Below are 18,556 nucleotides of genomic sequence, written 5' to 3' on the forward strand. Positions count from 1 at the left end.
AAAGCACCTTTATTCTCACTTATCAGCTCCTGCAAGACTTTCTTTGGACCCATTCTTCCCTGCAGGGAAACCCTAGGCAGCTCCTGTCCTTTCGAGGTCTTTCTCCTGTAATACGATATTCAACCCTGTAGGATATCAAAATTCCAAGCTCGGTTCCATTGAAAATTTCCCCACCCAGGCAGTCTGGGGAAGCTGTGGGGGCAGAGGACAGCAGCCTGTTCTCTTGCTTTTCTCTCCACCTGCTTTCCCGCTTCTGGCAGAGCTGGGCTGCTCCGGGGTGGCGGGTTTGTGCAAGAAAGGGCAGGAAGGGTAGGGAAGGGCCTGCTTGACTTTACAAGGCGTGTGGCGTTGTGCCCTCAGGTAGGCAGACTGCCAAGCTAGATTCTCTCTCATGGGAGCCTGTGGTCATGTTGAAGCCTCCTGTATCCCTGAGGTTCTCTGACACAGGCCATGCCTCCCTGGATTTCTCTGGCTCCACCAGTCCTCACCTGGTCCTGTAGAGTCTGCTTCTGCAGGGCTCTGCACTGTCCCCACACTCATCCTCGCTCCACCAAACCCTGTGTGATGTTGTGATTTACAATAAGAAATACATATGTGGTCTTTTTGCTTGTTTCAGACTCAGGGCTCCTAAACCCCTTGGCATTTCATAAGCGATAAGAACGGTAGGATGTCTTTTGTGATGTTAATGAGGTGACTTTTGGAAAGCTCCTAAGTCACCAAAGCCTGCATCTAAGGTTGCCAAGGGAACCAACCACATGATCAGAGGGTTGGAACTTTCAGTCCTAACCCCTTCCTGCCCCGCCTCCCACCACCTCTGGGGAGGGGAAAAGGGTAGGGATTGAGTTCAATCACCAATGGCCAATGATTTAATCGATCATGCCTGTGTAATGAAATCCCCATAGAAACCCAAAAGGATGGCTTCCAAGGACATGTGATTTGGGGAGAGTGATGCTCCTAGAGAAAGCATGGAGACTCTGCATTCCTTCCCACGTTTTTTGCCCTACACATCTCTTCCATCTGGCTGTTTCTGAATTATATATTTTTTTCTAATAAACTGGTAAACAGTAAGTTAACTATTTTCCCGATTTCTGTGAGCTGCTCTAACAAATTAATCAAACCACAGGAGGGGGTCATGAGAGCCTCTGATTTATAGCTGGGTGGTCGAAATCAAATGTGACAACCTGGGCTCGGTGATAAGTGCCTGAACTGTGTGTGGGGGAAGGGAGGCGTCTTGTGGGACTGAGCCCTAACCCTGTGGAATCTGACTCTATGCCCAGGGCGACAGCGTCATAATTGAGTTGCATTGTAGGACATCCAGCTAGTGTCACAGATTTGGGGGGAAAACCCACACATCTTGTGTCAGAAGTGTTGTGTGACAGTACGTGTGAGAGTGAAGGAGACACATGGGAACAGTGAGGGTTTCCAACACCCGGGAAGCTCGGGCCTGTTTCCCAGTCACTCCCTTTCACACTTAGGAACTGGAGGTGGGGCACCGGTTGACTTCTCACCCTTACTCAAACAGTATCGGTGGTCCAGCACTCCGAATTAGGGTGTACCACATTTGGCACTCGCTGAATTATTCTTGGCCTTTGGCTGTTCTGTCTAAAGGCCAAGACAAAAGGAAGAGTCACTTGGGTCCACCTGTTTCATGAACATCATAAAAGACCAGAATGTGTCAAAGAAGGTTGGGGCGGGGAAGTAAGGCAAGTACAGGGAGAGAATTCCTAGCAGGAGACATGCGGACGGACGTTGAGAAGGGAAGGAGTGTGGTTGGAAGTCACAGAGAGGGCATTAACCTGACATTTACGTGGCACTGGGGGCCCCTGAAGAGTCTCATTTCATTTTGTTGACTCTCTCACCAACCCCAAGGGAGGATGTTATTCCCATTTTAGAGAAGAGATGGGAAAACGGAAGCTCCCAAGTGCAAGTGACTCATAGAGCAAGTGGCAGAATTTGGGCGTCAATCTAAGTGAATCAATATAACTCCTAGAAAGTCCCAATTGTTTTTCCCCTTAAAAACAATTTCTAGTTAAATGAGTAATATTTTAATACATTTTCCATGTTAAAAAGAGAAATAAAACTTTAATGATGAAGCTAAAGACCCCTTTGACCACCAAATGATTATTACATGGTATGACTTTTAAATATCCTTAGAGGGCTTTTCCTCTACATCCATCCTCCACACACACATGTTGCTTCCCATAAGAAAAATTTAGCATTTTATTGATGTTTTTTTATTTTGTTATTCTTTTTAAGAAAAGAGCTCTCTCTCTCTCTGTGTACATGCCTTTTGGCTTCTTCGTTTCTTCATTCAACATTACACCCTAAAAAGTCTTTGTTAGTAGGTGCGGATCTGCCTCATTCTTTCTTATTACTGTGTAATATGGTATCCTACCACAGCTTGTTTAGCCACTCCCCTGTCGATGGGTAATTAAAGAGTTTCTAATATTCAAATAACAGATGCCTTGTTTAAAGAACTGCAATGTGGCAGGAATCTATGTTGACAAGTCTCAATACTCAGGAGGGACTCCGATCAGGCTTACTTGATAATGAGGAGGGATACGGGTCAGGATGATGGGGAAAGCTCTGTATCAGCATCCAGGAGTCTGGGTTTGAGGCCACTTGCCTTCCCTGAGCTTCGGTTTCCCCTTCTCTAAAACAAAAGGGTTGGGACGCCGGTGGTTCTCAGCCCTCGTTGCTCATCCGAATCACCTGGAGAACTCTAACGAAACAAAAAAATAACGGAAACAGTGCCTGGGCCCCACTCCTAGAAGTTTTGATTCTGTTGGTCTGGGACAGAACTCTTTTGTCGCTCGTGTGAGCAACTCTCGTGTGCAGCAAGGTTTGAGAATTGCTGCTCTAGACCAGCTTCTCAAACTCTAACGTGCTCACCGGACACACGGGGACCTCCCCAGCCTGAACCCTCTGACTCAGTAGGACTGGGCCGAGCTCGAGATGCCACCTTTCTAACAAGCTCCCAGATAACACCAATGCTGCTGTTTCTAGACCGTATTTTGAAGCAGAAGACTCGATACTCTAAGCTCTTTTTCATTTCTAATGTCCTTTTTAGCCACTCTTTTTCCATACTGACCTTCAGCCAACTAATGCTGGGCTGCGGTTGGTATGTAGAGCGTGCCTGAGAACTCAGGTGCAAAACAGAATGGTTCCCAAGGACCATGCAGGGCGGCCGAGGAGGCCCAGGGGGTTGGCTCCAGCTGTGGGTGTATCAAGCCCAGAAGACAGCAGGCAGAGGGTTGGCAGGGCTTGTGAGGTCCAGCTCCAAAGTAGGTGCTCCTGTATCATCCCGTATCGTTTAGGCAACAGTTGGCCCAGGGCCCTCCAATTGGACCATCTGAGCCAAGCTGCAAGGAATTCAGGGCAGGTCCTGGGAGGAGTCCTGCCTCTAGGCAACTGCATCAGATATAGGAAGGGGATTCCCCTAACAAGACAGGGTAGCATAAACCCAGTCTTTTTTACCAGTATCTCTTCTGGTTTTTTTGATATTTACAGGCATCTTTATCAGTAAGGTGGTGATTAGAATTAGAACCACCCACTTGTTTCAGCTGCAAAGTAATGTGATTATTTTGTTTTATATTGTTCCAAAGTTCTTTCAAAGTACACGTGCTATGGTTTAGACAGTGAGGATATCTTCCATTCTAGTTTTTGCTTGCAAAAAGTCTCTGATTTTGAGTTTAACCCATTTGCAAAATGAAATGAACAGACCCTGTTGAGACTGACTCTTGATCCTCTTGTTGGGAGGTAATTTCTAGTCTAAAATCTCTTTTTGGTTTATCTTTTCTCTGCTTACAAGACTGAATCAAGACCCAATCAATTTTTGGTTATTTAATTTTAATAGTCTTGATTTTTAGAGCAGCTTTACATTCACAGCAAAATTGAAAGTACAGAGAGTTCCCAAATACTCTGTGGTAACCCTTCACCCCCAGCCCCCCCCACACACACACACACATATGGCCTTCCCCACCATCAACATCCTGCCCCAGAGTATACGTTTGTAACAACCAGTGAACCTACTTTGACACATTACCACTCAAAGTCCGTAGTTTACGTTAGGGTTTACTTTTGGTGTGGTAAATTCAATGGGTTTTGACAAATGTATAGTGGCCGTATCCACCATTATAGTATTATACAGAAATAGTTTCACCGCCCTAGAAATCCTCTGTGCTCTACCTATTCATCCCTTCTCCCTGCTCGAACCCTGATCTTTTTACTGTCTCCATAGTTTTGCCTTTTCTAGAACATCATATAGTTGGAATCATACAATATATAGCCTTTTCAGTTTGGCTTCTTTCACTTAGTAATATGCATTTGAGGTTCCTCTACATCTTTTCATGGCTTGGTCACTCATTTCTTTTTAGCACTGAATAATATTCTATTGTCTGGATATACCAGTTTATCCATCTAACTACTAAAAGACGCTCTGTTTGTTTCCAAGTTTTGGCAATTATGAATGAAACTGCTATAAACATCCAAATGCAGGTTTTCATGTGGACATGTTTTCACCTCTTTTGGGTAAATAGAAAGAAGTGATTGTGGAATGGTATGGTGAAAGTATGTTTAGTTTTATAAGAAACTGCCACACTGTGTTCCAAAATGGCTGTACCATTGTGCATTCCTATGAGCAAGCAATGAGAGTTCCTATTGCTCCACATCCTCACTAGCATTTGGTATTATCAGTGTTTTGAATTTGAGCTGTTTTAATAGGTGTGTGGCGGTATCTCATTGTTTTAACTTGCATTTCCCTAATAACATATGCTGTGGAGCATCTTTTCATACTCTCATTTGCCATCTTTATGTCTTCTTTTGTGTCTTCTTTTAGGTCTTTTGCCATTTTTAAAAATCAGGTTGCTCATTTTCTTCTTGTTGAGTTTAAGAGTTCTTTGTGTATTTTGCATAACAGTCCTATATCAGATATATCTTTTGTAAATATTTTCTGTCTGTGGCTTATCCTTCTCTTGATTCCAATCAATTTTTACAGGGAAGGTCCCGGAAATCACTTTTAATAAATTTGGATTTGTTTTCTGGGTTCTCTTGAAGCCTGTTGATTTAGTATGTATGCTAGGATCCCTTAAGTCTGACCCTGGATTCATCTATTCTGCTTTTAACATTGACAATTTAGCATTTGATCTTCCTACCAACATGTGAATGAGTTGGCAGGGATCTCACAGGCCTAGATTATAGGCCCCTGGGAGATTCTGAATTCTTCAGTAAAGACGTTTTTGGCTTGTCAAAGTTTGGGGAAATTTTGGACAACGGCTCTTAGTTCTGCTGAGACCAGGGTTTAAACTCTGATAGAAGACATGTGTGATTCTCAAATGAGATGTACCTTTAAAGGAAACTGATGTTTTTGAGTGTTGGGGGCTTGTTAAGAAAAGGCAAGGGATCCAGGTGAGGGGAAGGAAGAGGGAGAGGGATTGGGGTTGGATCTACGTAGGAGTGGAAAAGAGGGTATGGTGAAGAATCGGGGGCCTAGAGTGTGGGGGTTTAATGAGGGAGGCAGTTTTATCCCAGGTAGTTCCTACACTTTGTCATCAAGTGCCTTGTTCAGACTTGACAAAAAAATTCTTTAAACAACTGGAATTTTAGAATTGGAATTTTGTTTAGAAGCATCAGTGTACCGATCAAAAAATGCTGCTCGTCGGGCCTGAGGAATTTTATTCCATTTTGTTCTAAGGCACCATTCTAATGAACGGTTCTAATTAAGTGTTCCCCCAAAGTGTCCCCTGAAGGCCCAAATCATTCTTGGTGAAGTCCTGACATTTAAAAAAGTATAGGAATTATAGTGGTAATGGAGCCCCTGGAAGAGGCAGTTTTTCCCAGAAGGGTACTGAAATGATTCCTGGTTAAGGAGTTGAAAGTTACAGTCAAAGTTCCTCATACAACCTCTGTCTTGGGCCCCTGACCTGATGGTTAATGACCTCTGGGCACAGACTCAATAATCTGAGTCCCTGACAGGTGGAACATATCAGAGAGAGAATGCTCTCTCTGAATCAAAAACAAGTTCTCAGGGCAAATAGCCAGAATGGAGGACAATATCATGTGGTTTTGCTGATGAACCACAGCAAAGTTTGTCCTCAGAGGATGCTGATCTGGAGAGAATAGCCAACTCTCTAGTCTCTGGGGCTAGCTCCAACAGCCAGCTTACAGGACCAGTGCCTGTGTTCCACTCTATGAACTTCCTCCTCGTGACAAAATAATACTTAAGAACAGGGGACAAAATGAAGGGAAAGGCAGAAGTAAATCACCAAGGACACAGCCCCAAAGGGGAACATTAACCAAATATGAATACCTAGGATTTGACAAGTAAATCAAACAGCCAAGGAACTCAATGCAAAGAGAGCAGAGTTGAGGTCTCGTGCAAACTTACTTGTTGATGTGAATGATGTTTCATGGGCAGTGAGGCTCAAGGGGTCCTGGTGGGCATCGCACCTGGACAGGATCCAAGGTCTACAGCGATAAGCAGGTCGGACTGAGTCACAGCACCAAGATTGCAGGAAAAAATCAGACAAAACCTGGGACAAAATTAGACAAGACTGTTTATTTATAAACGCAGCCACAAGGGCACCATCTGCAGTTGCTTTTGTTTCAGCTGGGGTTCAGAGGTGTCTCAAAGGGGAGTAAGTTTTATACAAGCAAAAGGAAATACTGACAGTCTATGATTGGCAAGCATTCTATAGGGGGAGTTTTAGAAACGAGGAGACTCGAATTGACCTTCAAGTACATTTGGCAATCCTTGATTGGTTCAATATCTGTAACTTACAAGACTAGGAAACTTTCAGGTTTTCCTGGGGTTTTTTTTGTTTTTTGTTTTTGTTTTTTTTTTTTTTTTAGAAGACTCTTTAAAGAGATTTCTTAAGTCTAGAGAGAGGAGTATAGGAAGATATCTGGGCCAGGCAGAGGCCAAGCAGGGCTCCCCTTCTTTTGTGCAACAATGTGTTGTTCTTGGTGCCAAGAGTACAATTCTTGGGACAGTTTCCCACTGTGTGCAAAGCCACAGTGTTAGGGACTGTGCACGCAGTTACACATATGATTAAAGCATGGGCCATACCCTTTACAGCAAAGGAGACAGCTGCAATTGAACAATTTTTTGATTCCTGACATAATGAAGTAAGTGATATGATGGAGCCGAAGAGAGGGCTGCAGGAGTAGTTAATGTGCTGTGAGAGAGGACTTAACTCTATCCACTGAGGGCCCTAGAGGAGTGGCTGGGGCGAGGCTGGGTATTTTTATCCATGCAGCAATCGGTAAGCATCTGCTGATGTCAGGTCCTCTACTAAGTGCTACGGACACAGCAGCAAATCACTTGGTCCTTGCCCTCCTGGAGTTCATGGTCAGACAGAATAGACTTTGAACAAACAGTTACAAGTGAGCTGAGTACTGGAGTAGAAGCACAGAAGCCCAAGGGAGCATGAGACAGAGCCTAACATTGACTAGGCTAGAAAAAGCATTTCATAATTATGGAATAGTTAAACTAAGCCCAGAGGGAGAGTTAGTGAGGCCAAGAGATAAGAAGGGGATTGGAGTGGCTTGAGAGTTCCAGGCAGCGGGAATAGCATGTGTTAAGGCTCTGAGGTAGCAAAAAGGATGACATGTTCAAGGAAGTGAAAGAAACCCAGTGAGCCTGGGCTCGGAGAAGAAGGGGACAATGGAGCTTGAGACTGGAGAAGAAGAGGACATACAAAGCCTCATAAATCATACTAAGATGGTCGGACTTTGTCCACGGGCAAAGGGAAGCTGTCGAAGGGAAACTGTTGAAAGATTTTATACAAAGGTGCGACATTGGATTTGCACTTTGAAAGGCTCATTTTAGGCTGCCACGTGAAAAAATATATTGATTGGAAAAAGCAGGAGTAGACATGTGAGCCGCTATTGCCGCCATTCAGGGAAGGCAAGATGGCGGCCTGGGCCCAGGTAGGGGCGTTGACAATGAGGGATGATAAGTGGTTTCATGAGGTGGTTTAGCATATAGAATTTATGGGACTCAGAAATCGATGATCTATTGGGGCCGAGGGGACGGAGTTTTCAAGGATAATTCCTGGGTGGGTCTACAACCACTATCGCCATTTCCGGTAGGGGTACAAATAAGTGGGGGGAGATCTTACTTCTATTGCTTAACTCCTCAAGTGTGAGGTGCCTGTGAAACATCAAAGTGGAGAAGTTGAATCAATGAAAGAGTTTATGGGGTTTGAAGTTTAGAAGAGAGAAGTGGCTGGAAATGGAAATGTAGGAATCACTGCTACATCGATTTTAAATGAAGCCATGGGGGGTTGGAGGTGAGATCCCCTTGAGAGACAGACAGAGGAAGGTCCAGGCCGAAGTCCTGAGGCAGAGGGGAAGCTGGCAAAAGAGGCTGAGAAGGAACAGCCAGAGAAGAAACCAGGGAACGACAAGCATGGAGGCCAAGGACACAGTGCTCTGAGAATAGGAGTAGAGGTCAGCTGTCAAATGCTGCTGAGCTGCCAAGTAAGATGAGGTCTGAGGATCTCACTGTCCATTGGACTGAACAAACTGTTGACCTCAGAGCATGTCTGGTAGATTGGTAGGAGCAGAAACCACATCAAAGTGGGTAGAGATCAGCGAGTAGAAGGTATTTTAAAAGGTCGCCCTTGGGTGGTTGAGGATTTGAGCAGCCAGCCTGCAGGGATTGGTACAGAAATCCAGTAAGAGATGGTAAAACTCAGAAACTTAGAGCCTCGTTAAGACATGGATCTCAACATCAACAGAGAGGAAAAGTTGGAAATTTGGCTCGAGGTAGCTCTCACAAGCAAAGAAGAAAGTGAACGTGAAAAAGAAGTCATGTGGGCTCCTGCAGAGACCACACCAAGATGCCGGCCACTCTCTGGACCGCCTGCAATTAAGGCCCACGTCTCTGCTGTTCCTGGTCCTATGTGCCTCTCGGAGGCCTTTGAGGTCAATTAAGGAACAAACTGAAACGAACAAAAGTTGCTGTGCCTTGTGTTAAGAGGACTGACCTTTGGAACAGAAAACCCAGTATTAAAAATTCGTGTTTACTACTTGCTCTCTGTGTGATCTGGGGCAAGTTTCTAAGCATTTCTGTGGATTGTAAGAGTCTGTTTTCAGAAATGTAGTAAGAGAAAATGTGCGTGGATTAGAATGGAGACAGGATAGAATTCAAAGATTCCTTTTCTCTTCTGGGTGCTAACCCTGCAGCTATGAACATGGCCCTTCCTGAACCCACAAGGTGAGAACATTCTGGAATGATAGGCTGACTCACCTCAGCCAGCAGTGTCCAGAGGCAGAGGCATATAGGCACTCCCTGGGAAACAGAACCTGAGGTGACAAAGCTCCTCAGCGCTGTGCCCGATCCAGCCTGGCTATCCTGATGGCTGGAGCTCAGATCACATCTGCTCACTCGGTCCAGCAAGCCCATCTGCATCAGGGCCCCGTAACAAAAGGCCAGCCCTCACCCTCTCCCTGCTCACTCTCACGGCCCCATCATGGTGGTGCCGTCAAAGGTAAATAGTAGGCTTGCCCAGGGAGCTGGCAAAGCAAACGCATTTGTGCATCATCATCATTGCTAAAGCTAATATCACCACGTGCAGTGTGTGTGGGTGGAGAGGGGCTGACAGCCCAGCTGGTGACGCCATGCCACAGCAATCCCCTGGCCCACAGCCAAAGGCCCAGGACCCCATCCTGGAGCAGCAATGTGGATGGAGGGATGACCCCCAGCTGGTGGTAGAAGGCTTTCTTCCTTCCCTGAACCCCTAGTCCAGGAGAAGCCTCCTGGGCCACGTGGTCTGCTCTGAACACAGCCTGGGGAGGCATGTGGGCTCAGCACATGATGGATGGGGCTGTGGGAGCCAGGGCCCTTCCGGCACGGTCTGAAGCATGTGATATTCCCAGGAAAGACTGGGAGACTTTGATTATTCCCTTTGGATTTGAAGAACAGATCGCAGCTATCACAGACAGGATGCAAAAGGAATTGAGCAACGGAAAGATTAGCCACATAGCAGAAGTTCCCTCGGGATCCCCCTGGTGGGCAGAATACTCACTCTCACACCACTTCTCTCCCCAGAGCACCCCGTGGGCCCTGCCATGTGGGATCTCAGCTCTGGAAGATCCGGGGGAGAGCTGCTTCTGTATGCCAGTGCCTGCTGGTCACACTGGCTGGCTTGTCTCCATGGGACGTCCCTTTCCCGGAATGGAGAGCTGGCCCTGGGCTCTATGTTGGTGTCTGCTAAGGAGGGGTCTGTTCCTCAGTTGCAGAGATGGAGCTACCTACATCCCTCAGTTTCAGGCACTGGACAGGCCTGGCTCCATTGGAGCAAGGACCCTCAGCCCTATCTGCACGTCAGAAGAAGCCATCAGTAAACTTTAAAAAGGACCGATGTTCAAATCCCTGACCCTAGACCAATTAATTCAAAATGTCTGAGGGCGAAGCCTAGGCACAGGTATTTTTCTTCAAAGCTTCCCAGGCGATTCCAATATGCAGCCAGGATTGAGGACCACTGTGTGGATGGATAATGGTGGTGGTGGTCTTCCCTTCCGGGGGAAGAGCCGTGAACTGTGAGCTCCAGTGTTACTTTCCGATTGTGCTTCATGGTATTGTGGCGACATGCCTCTCTCTTTTTCCTTAGTTTTGTATCCTAAAACATGATTCGTATTCCCTTTGTCTTTTCTGTTCTGTTTTGTTAAGCTGAACTTTTTATAGTGGTCTTGGTTTCTTTCCTTTTATTCTGCCTTTCATAGATTTATTGATTCGCCATCCAACGTTTAATGAATGCCCACTATGACAGGCGGTGTGCTAGCTGCTGGGGAGGCAGCGCAGGCAAGAAGGCCAGGTCTCATGAATGCATGTTCTACGGCAATTTACGCCGTTCTTTTCTCTTCTTTTTTTCTGTGATATTTGAATTTTTTTTTATAGACATGCATCACTGGCCCCTTCATTTCGTCTTTTTTTCACTCCTTGAACTCCTCTTTAGTATATTGATTATAAACAACGCCTCTGCCCAAGGGAAACTAAATCAGCTCAGTTACTTTCATCGGACAGTGTTTTGTACGTGTGTGTGAACGTGCAGGTCTTGTGTTGTGTATGTACGGGAACTCTAGCATCAGAATAATGTCTGGGTTTGGAGATTCCTAATCCATGCCTCCTTTTACTTCTGTGGGAAGGATCTTAGAGAACACAGGCTTCGTTAAACCCATTGTCTCTGCCCCCAGAGAATACTCAGTAAATGAATGAAGATTTATTGAGGGCTTTGTATGTGCAGGACACTGAGCTAGATGCTTTTGGGAGGGGAAGGGTTTTGGGGGGCTGACAAGGTAACAGGAAGAGAAAGGCCCAGCCTCTCCCTCAGGAAGCTCACCAGGAACATTGGACTATGTTTCATGCAGAAGGAGTGAATGATACAGGGCCGTTATAGTGAGGGCCAGTAGGTACTTAGGAAACCCAAAGCTTGGGGCAGACAATCTCATGTCATTACCGGCATCCGTGCACATTATTCTGAGGTAGACAGTACTGTGGTCCCACATTTCTGGTGTGGACCCTTCCTCTCTCAGCTCTGCATCTTCCATCAAATAGGCACCAAGGGATACTAGTCCTAGGTGACAGGCTACTGGCACATACTTCCACCACATTGGCAGAGCTCACCCGGGAGCCAGGGACTAGGCTTTTCTTGTTGAAAGAAGAGAAACATTTCACTTACTCTCTGCTCACAACCATTATAAGTTTGATTTGTACTTTCTTCCCCAGGCCCACAGCCAACCACGGGCTTTGTTTTTAGCTCCTAGTACAAGGGAATTTGTTGTTAGCTGCATCTTATAACCCAAGGGAAAAAACAAACCTGTTTTCTTTTTCTCAAAATCTAGGGATTTCTTTATAGATCTGGATCTACTCTCTGAGATAGTGGTTTTGATTTTTTTTTTTTTTACACTGTGATCCTTATTAAGAAATACGTTTTACGTCACCCCATATAGCTGAAATGAAGTTTCCCAAAACATTACTTGCCCTTACCAATTGCAATGCCCTCAGATATTTTATATTCTATTTTATTTTTAAAAATGGGCTGATCCTTCACCAAATTAAAATCATGGGATAAGAATGGGTTGTAACCCCCAGTTAAATACTCTTCTAAGATCAGCTCTCCGCGTTCTTGGTCTAACACACCCTTGTGGATTCTTGGACAATAGCAAACTCTAAGCTTTTTCAGTCACCAAGGTGCCTTCTGAGCAAAGCACGGACTGCCATTCTTAAAAGATTTAAATTCATGGGCCTGCGCCTTTCTGCTGCTTGTGGCTAAAAACTGAAATGGAGAATCTTTTCTCCTCTAAGACATGTCCTCTTAGGACATTCTAGCAGCAAAAATCAGAGAACGAAAATTGGTAAACAAGTGATAGAACTTGTCTCTGGCTTTTGATGAGGTTTTCCCTATGTTTTTCACAGCTGCTAATAGATCACATAGATAATAGGTACCCGTTAAGCTAACACACGTAAAGAGCCCACCACCTGCCTGATCAGATGCCCAAGGAGTGTTATTCCTCCACTGCCTCAGTTGATGAGAATTCCTTGATGCTTTGACAGGACTCGAAGCTTTCTTATATCTAAGAGGTAATATATTCCCACACCAAAATGCCTCGCAAAGGTTAAACATGTTTTTAAGTCCTTTCTCAATTTTTCTAAATGTAAAAAGGGGTTAGGTTGGTATGTGTGCCAGCCCAGATGGGCTAGAGTGGTCACGCAGGGAAGCAGTAAGATATAGGAGCGAATGCATGGCTTGTAGAGCCAGGCTATTTATGCCCATTTCCCATCATGCTTCCCACCCACCTCCCACTGGTCTAAGCATGAGTGGGGACCTATGAACACTCATTCAGTGCAAGTAGGTTTGGGGATCCTCCTCGAAGCTGCTGGTGGCATAGAGATGGGTGGACACCTGACATCCTTAGTGGCAGGACAGAAGCTTTGGGTCTCTTGTTGAGCTCGTGGGAAGTTTGATGAAGATACCAAGTGTCAGAGACTCAGGACCATCCATGCTCAAATGGCAGACCTCGCCTGGGGAGTATTTTCTTCTTCCTTCTCTGTGCGTGCCATTCCTCAGCCTCTGGGACCAGCCGATGGCCTGCCGGGTTAGTTGTATCAGTATCTACACACTACCAGTGTGACCTGAGACCTCCATGCTGCCCTGAAGCCGAGCCTTTGTCATAGCTAAATCATCGGTCACCCACAAGCCAAATTTTTCTGAGCAGATAAGAAAGGAAGACAACATCCTGATACCAGGGAGCCAGGAAAAAAGGGCCACCCATGTTGTCATCACTTTATAGTCAAGATAATCAAGCTATAACTGTGATTTTAAACATATGAGAAACACGTCAGCAGATCAGGATCTGAGGTTGGGTCATAGAAGCCAGTTCCAGGCTTCTCGCTGGATCTCAGAAGTCAGGCTCTCGGCCTCGCTGCCATAAGGGTGGGCCAATGCAAGGATGATTTAAATATATTTGTTCATATTAACCGAAGGCAGTTGTTCCTTGATATTTGTGGGAAAATTTTTAAATTTTGCCCTCAAGGGTATTTTGTCACCCAGGCTTTAAATGCCAGCTCTGCCTGCCCAGTTCAGACCCAGCCCAGCATTCCGTCTGAGTTTGCCCAAAGGAATCTGCTGATTCATGTCACATGAGTTGCATGGCTCACCCCTGGTTCGTATCTCTCAATTAAACATGCAGACAATAGGTGTGTGGTGTGCACTTTGGTCCAACACTTCCGGTCACCCATGCTTTGGATGTGGGGTGGGGACATAAACATACCTCTGCATCACGGAGACCAGGGTTCCCGGTGGTGCTCCTGAGACACCGTGGGAACACATTTCATACTAAGAGACCTCGCGTTTGGCAGCGGCTCCATGGTTTAGTTGTTACAAAGTACTGTCACTCCTTTCATGGCTTTTATTTATGACCATGGCTTACAGCCAAGAAGCTGAAGCCACGATGAGGGACGTGCCCAAGTTCTCACAGCTTTGGCCGACCTGGGATTCCAGCCCCATGCCCTTCCCCAGCAGACCAGTCCCTGACACGGGCAATTTCTGGGCACCCACATTCCGGGGAGGCCATGTGAAGGGAGTTGAGTGGGCTTGGTCTTTTGATGCCTTCATCTAGAACATGCTACCCATCTTTGACCCATCTACCTCGAGACATCTGCCTTAATGTTAATATTTATTATTTACAGCCAGCCACTGCCCTCTTTCAAAGGTGAACACAGTAAAATTTATGACAGGCACATTATCAGACAATAAAGGAGCATAAAAGGAGGAAGAGTGACAACTGGTCCATTTGTGGAAACGGTTCATCTGAGGCCCGCGATACTTGGAGGATTCTGGAATGGGGCTGTGGACACACGTTTTCGTCCTGGGGCTGCTGCCACTTCTGGAGCAAGGTAAGTCTGCCTGAAGGGTCAGCCCTGCTGGTGTCCCATGTTGCTGAGGCACGGAGCTTGCGAGCGGAATGTGTACTCTTCACGAGCACAGAATGTACAGTTCAGACCCAAGCGGGCTGGAATGCTGAGGTTAAGTGCCCAAGGCCGTGGGGTGAGAGGTCTTGGGATACGTGAGAAGGACGAGCAGCAGCTCTATGGTGGGAGAAGAAGCCATGGGTGTAGGGAGTCACAAAGACCTGGATTCTGTTCTCTGTGCTGTGTGGAGCCTTAGGCAAGAGCTACCTCCCTGGACCTTGATTTTTCTCATCCTACACGTGGAAATATTACTAATAAGAAGCATATTTTGATTATTACTTTTTATGGGCTTGGTTTTGTTTTTGCTGAAAGAACAGAAGAAGACAGATTTCGGGATAACAAATTCTAAAAGATTGCTCACTTTCTTTAGTGCCATTCACCTTGATGGAAAAGAGTGGGCTGCCAGCCAGGACTTTGGGTTTCTCCTGACAATAATAATTACAGTGAGCTTGTGCCTCTACTGTCATCCCTCTCTGCCCCCGTCCACCTGACCTCTGGCTCTTCCCTCCTCCCTTTGTTAGAAAGACAGAATTCTTTACACTGGGAAGAATCTTAAAGATTTTTTTTAGCTTCTCTACCAAATGAAAGTCCTGGGCCCAGAGCGAGAAAGCATTTGCCCTGGAGCCCCTAGAGGGACAAAAAGAGATAGAGAACAGAGGCCTGGCTGCAGTCCAGGCACCAGTCCTGCTGTGTACCTTGGACAAGTCGGTTGCCCACTCTGAATCTAGGGGTGTGCGTGTCTAGATGGGAGGATTGGGGTGAGGGGATAATAATGCCTACTCTGCTTACTGCACCGAGTGATTGCATTTTCCTGATTGCTACTGAGGCTGAGGAGCTTTTATTTTAACGCTTGTTGACCATTTGATTTCCTCTGTCGTGAAGTGCCTGTTCAAGTGTGTTTCCCATCATTCCATGGGTTTTTAGGAGGAGTTTTTCATACATGCTGTGCACTCACTCTTTGTGGGTTATACATAGGGCAGATACATCTACTCTGAAGTTTGGTTTTCCACTCTCTTTATGGAGACTTTAGATGAGCAAAATACTTAATTTTGGGAAAAAAAAAAAAAAATGAAGACCACCCACATGAGAACAAATGGCGTCTATTCAGAGGTTGCTGTGGCAAGGGGGTCAGCCAATATCACTTGTGTTGGGCAGAGACTCCAAGGCAGGCAGGGGAGTGAGAAAGCTTGAGAGTAAAAAGCGGAAGGCTTCAGGTGTCCTCTGGTTGGAGGCTGTTGCCACGGGGAAGCTGGAGGTTGCTAACTAGAAACGAAGTGATTCATTTGGGGAATGTATCCAGCTTTCGCCGGTTGATCCTGAGTGGAAACGAACAAAAGTAGAGAAGCTGCGATCATGGCCCAAGTTATACAGAAATAAAATAGATTTTTGTATATTGATTTTGAACCCACTCCAACTCTTATAAACTTTAATGTTATCTGTATATTCTTTTGGATTTTCTATATACATAATCCTGCCAATAATGACAGTGTGGTTTCTTTTCAGTCTGTGTACCTTTTCTTGCTTTTGCCTTACTGGGCTGGCTGGTGTCTCCACGACAGTTTTTCACAGAGGTGATGGTCGGAGGTATTCTTATTTCCAAGTTAAAAAAAAATTTTTTTTAAATGTTTTGTCAGAAAGTATGGTGTTTGCTACTAGCTTTTCTGTAGATACTCCTTATGAAACTAAGAAAGTTCCTCATTTGCTAAGCAGTTTTTCGTTTTTTTTTTTTTTTAAATCATGAGCGGACATTAAATTTTATCTAATACTTTTTCTGCACTTATTAAGATGATTGTATGATTTACTCCTTTAATTTTCTAATGCGGTGAATTAATTTAGTTGTCTTCTTATTATTCTGTTTATATTTTCAGTCTTTGCCTAATAGATTTACCAAAGACCATATGTTGTATGTAATTGTCCTGCCTCTAAAAAAAACTCTTTTAATCTAGAACAATTCTTTAACCTTTTTTTTGTTGGTTTGTTCCTTTTTGTGTGTCATTTGTTTGTTCCTTTTTGTGTGGCTTTTGACGTGTGCACTCCAATTTGGATTTGTCTAAACTGTTTCTTTATTGCTAGAATCAGATTAAACTCTTTGGGCAGAAATGCAACATAATGTTACATCCAGGTGAGACACATTAGAGGATCCACCTGATGTTAAATACGCCAAGTAGTCATGTTAAATCTGATAATTTGGTGAAGGCTATGTCTGCCAGATTTCTCCCTTGTAAAGGCACCTTCCCCTATGTGATTTGTAAGTTGTAGGGAGATGCTGTGATACCATCTGACTGGTGATTCTTGTCTGAATCTATTATTACCATGATGAGTGTAAAATGGTGATTAAAAAATGCCTGTCATTCCTTCTAATATTAGTTGACATTCCTTCATAAAAAGAGAGTCTTTACTTTTTCTCACTCCTTTTATGTTTTATCTTTTAAACATAAAATGGACTTATGGATTCTTTGATTAATCAGTGTGTGATCAAGTTCAGTCATTACTTTTGGTGCTCGAGTCATTACATATTTGGCCAGCGAGAGCCCTTTCAAGCTGAGTCCTGTGTCCTCATCAATTTTTAAGCACTTTTTAACATTATGGAATAAGTTATTCAGGCTAATCTTATATTTTTCCTATCTTGGCCATGGAGTTTGGCCATTTCTTCATGGTTCCAACTGGTAGGGAATTTGATTTAGAAACAAAGATCTGGGTTTGAGGCGTGTTCATTGCTGCTCCCTCTCAGTGGACAGAGCTAAGAAAGTTTCCTTTTTTAAAACAATTACGCAGCTACCTCTAATCTTAGTTAGAATTAGACTTTTATCTCCTTTTCCCATTTCAGATTTGTACTGTCCTCCCACCGTGCGAACCAGGGTTACAAAAGCATCAGTAATTGTATCCATTTGCTGAATCCTATGACGTACATACCATAATATTGGAATTACTACAACAGTAACACCATCACCAACAAATGAAGTTCAGATTTCCTGGTCATTCTCTTGTCCTCAGAATATATCCCACCCAGGGTGTATAACTGAAATTCTTTGTTCAAAATCACTTGGATTAGTTTTTTTTCTTTTGTTCTCTGTGTGGTTGTTTGTTTGACATATAGTTAAGTTTGTCTCCGTTTGGATTCGGGTATAGGGTTCTGCCATTCTTATTGATTTTTACTTTTTTTTTTTGAGTATATAAAACATTAACATGGTTCAAAAGTCAAAACTATGTGAAAAAATATACTCATGGTGTAAAGTTCTCTAGAACAGCCCAGCCCCATACTAAGCATGATACATATACAACAGCATCCCTTTAAAGGGGATGGACTATTATCCCCATTTTACAGGTGAGAAAACTGAGACTCAAATAACTAATCCAAGGTCATCTAGCTAATAAGTACATGAGCCAGAATTCAGTCCTGTGTCTGAGTCTAGAGTAGGGCCTTTACCACCACCATGCATTACAACTGAGCCCAAGAAAAGACAGACTCACAACTGGGCTTTTATATAAGCTTTAAAATGGCTCAACAACACATTTGAGAACAAATTCTTGCTCTGAAAGTTTGGGTTTATAAAACTGAAACATCATTATTTCAAAACTGTAATTGGCTAAAGCAAGTTGGCAAGAAATCACTGTATCTAGTAAAATACAACTTTCGCTTGATTTTTTTTTCTTCCCTAGAATGGGTCAAAGTTCTCCAAGGGAACATCATGCTTGTGAATGAAAATTTGTTGCCTTGGTAATATGCCTATGCAAAGCCAAAAGTGGGAACTGGGCAAAGTCATCGTGTGAGGAAAAGAATATCTCTCGTTATTAGAACAAGTAAAACTAGTCAACATTCATTTTACAAGGATCCTTTCCTGCAGGTTGCCAGCCCAGCCTTCTAGAAATATCTTTTCAAATGAGAGTAGAAACCTTGGAGAACTTCTGGTGGCCCAAGTCCTTCCAGTTATTGATGAGAGAAGGGAGGGGACTTGCTCGAGTCATATATTTGATGGCATCCCCACCCCCACTCCAGTTCACACACTTGCCTCCAAATTCCTGCTCTGGGCAACAAGCACAGGTATGGGATTTTCTCTGCGGGCTCGGGAATCTTGCGTT

The 18,556-nt window shown here is 44.5% G+C and overlaps 1 protein-coding gene across 1 annotated transcript in view; it reads left to right on the top strand.

The window, feature by feature from the left end:
- The first annotated feature begins 13,705 nt into the window (after positions 1–13,705).
- Positions 13,706–18,556, top strand: part of PLB1 (phospholipase B1) — a 120,842-nt gene continuing 115,991 nt past the window's right edge. Inside the window, exons 1-2 of the mRNA XM_006910435.3 lie at positions 13,706–13,890; positions 14,195–14,401. Of these exons, the coding sequence (XP_006910497.1) occupies positions 14,347–14,401 (55 nt within the window). The 5' untranslated portion in view covers positions 13,706–13,890; positions 14,195–14,346. The remainder of the gene's footprint in view (positions 13,891–14,194; positions 14,402–18,556) is intronic.

Source organism: Pteropus alecto, unplaced genomic scaffold (genome assembly GCF_000325575.1).
Source record: "Pteropus alecto unplaced genomic scaffold, ASM32557v1 scaffold61, whole genome shotgun sequence".
NCBI lineage: Eukaryota > Metazoa > Chordata > Mammalia > Chiroptera > Pteropodidae > Pteropus > Pteropus alecto.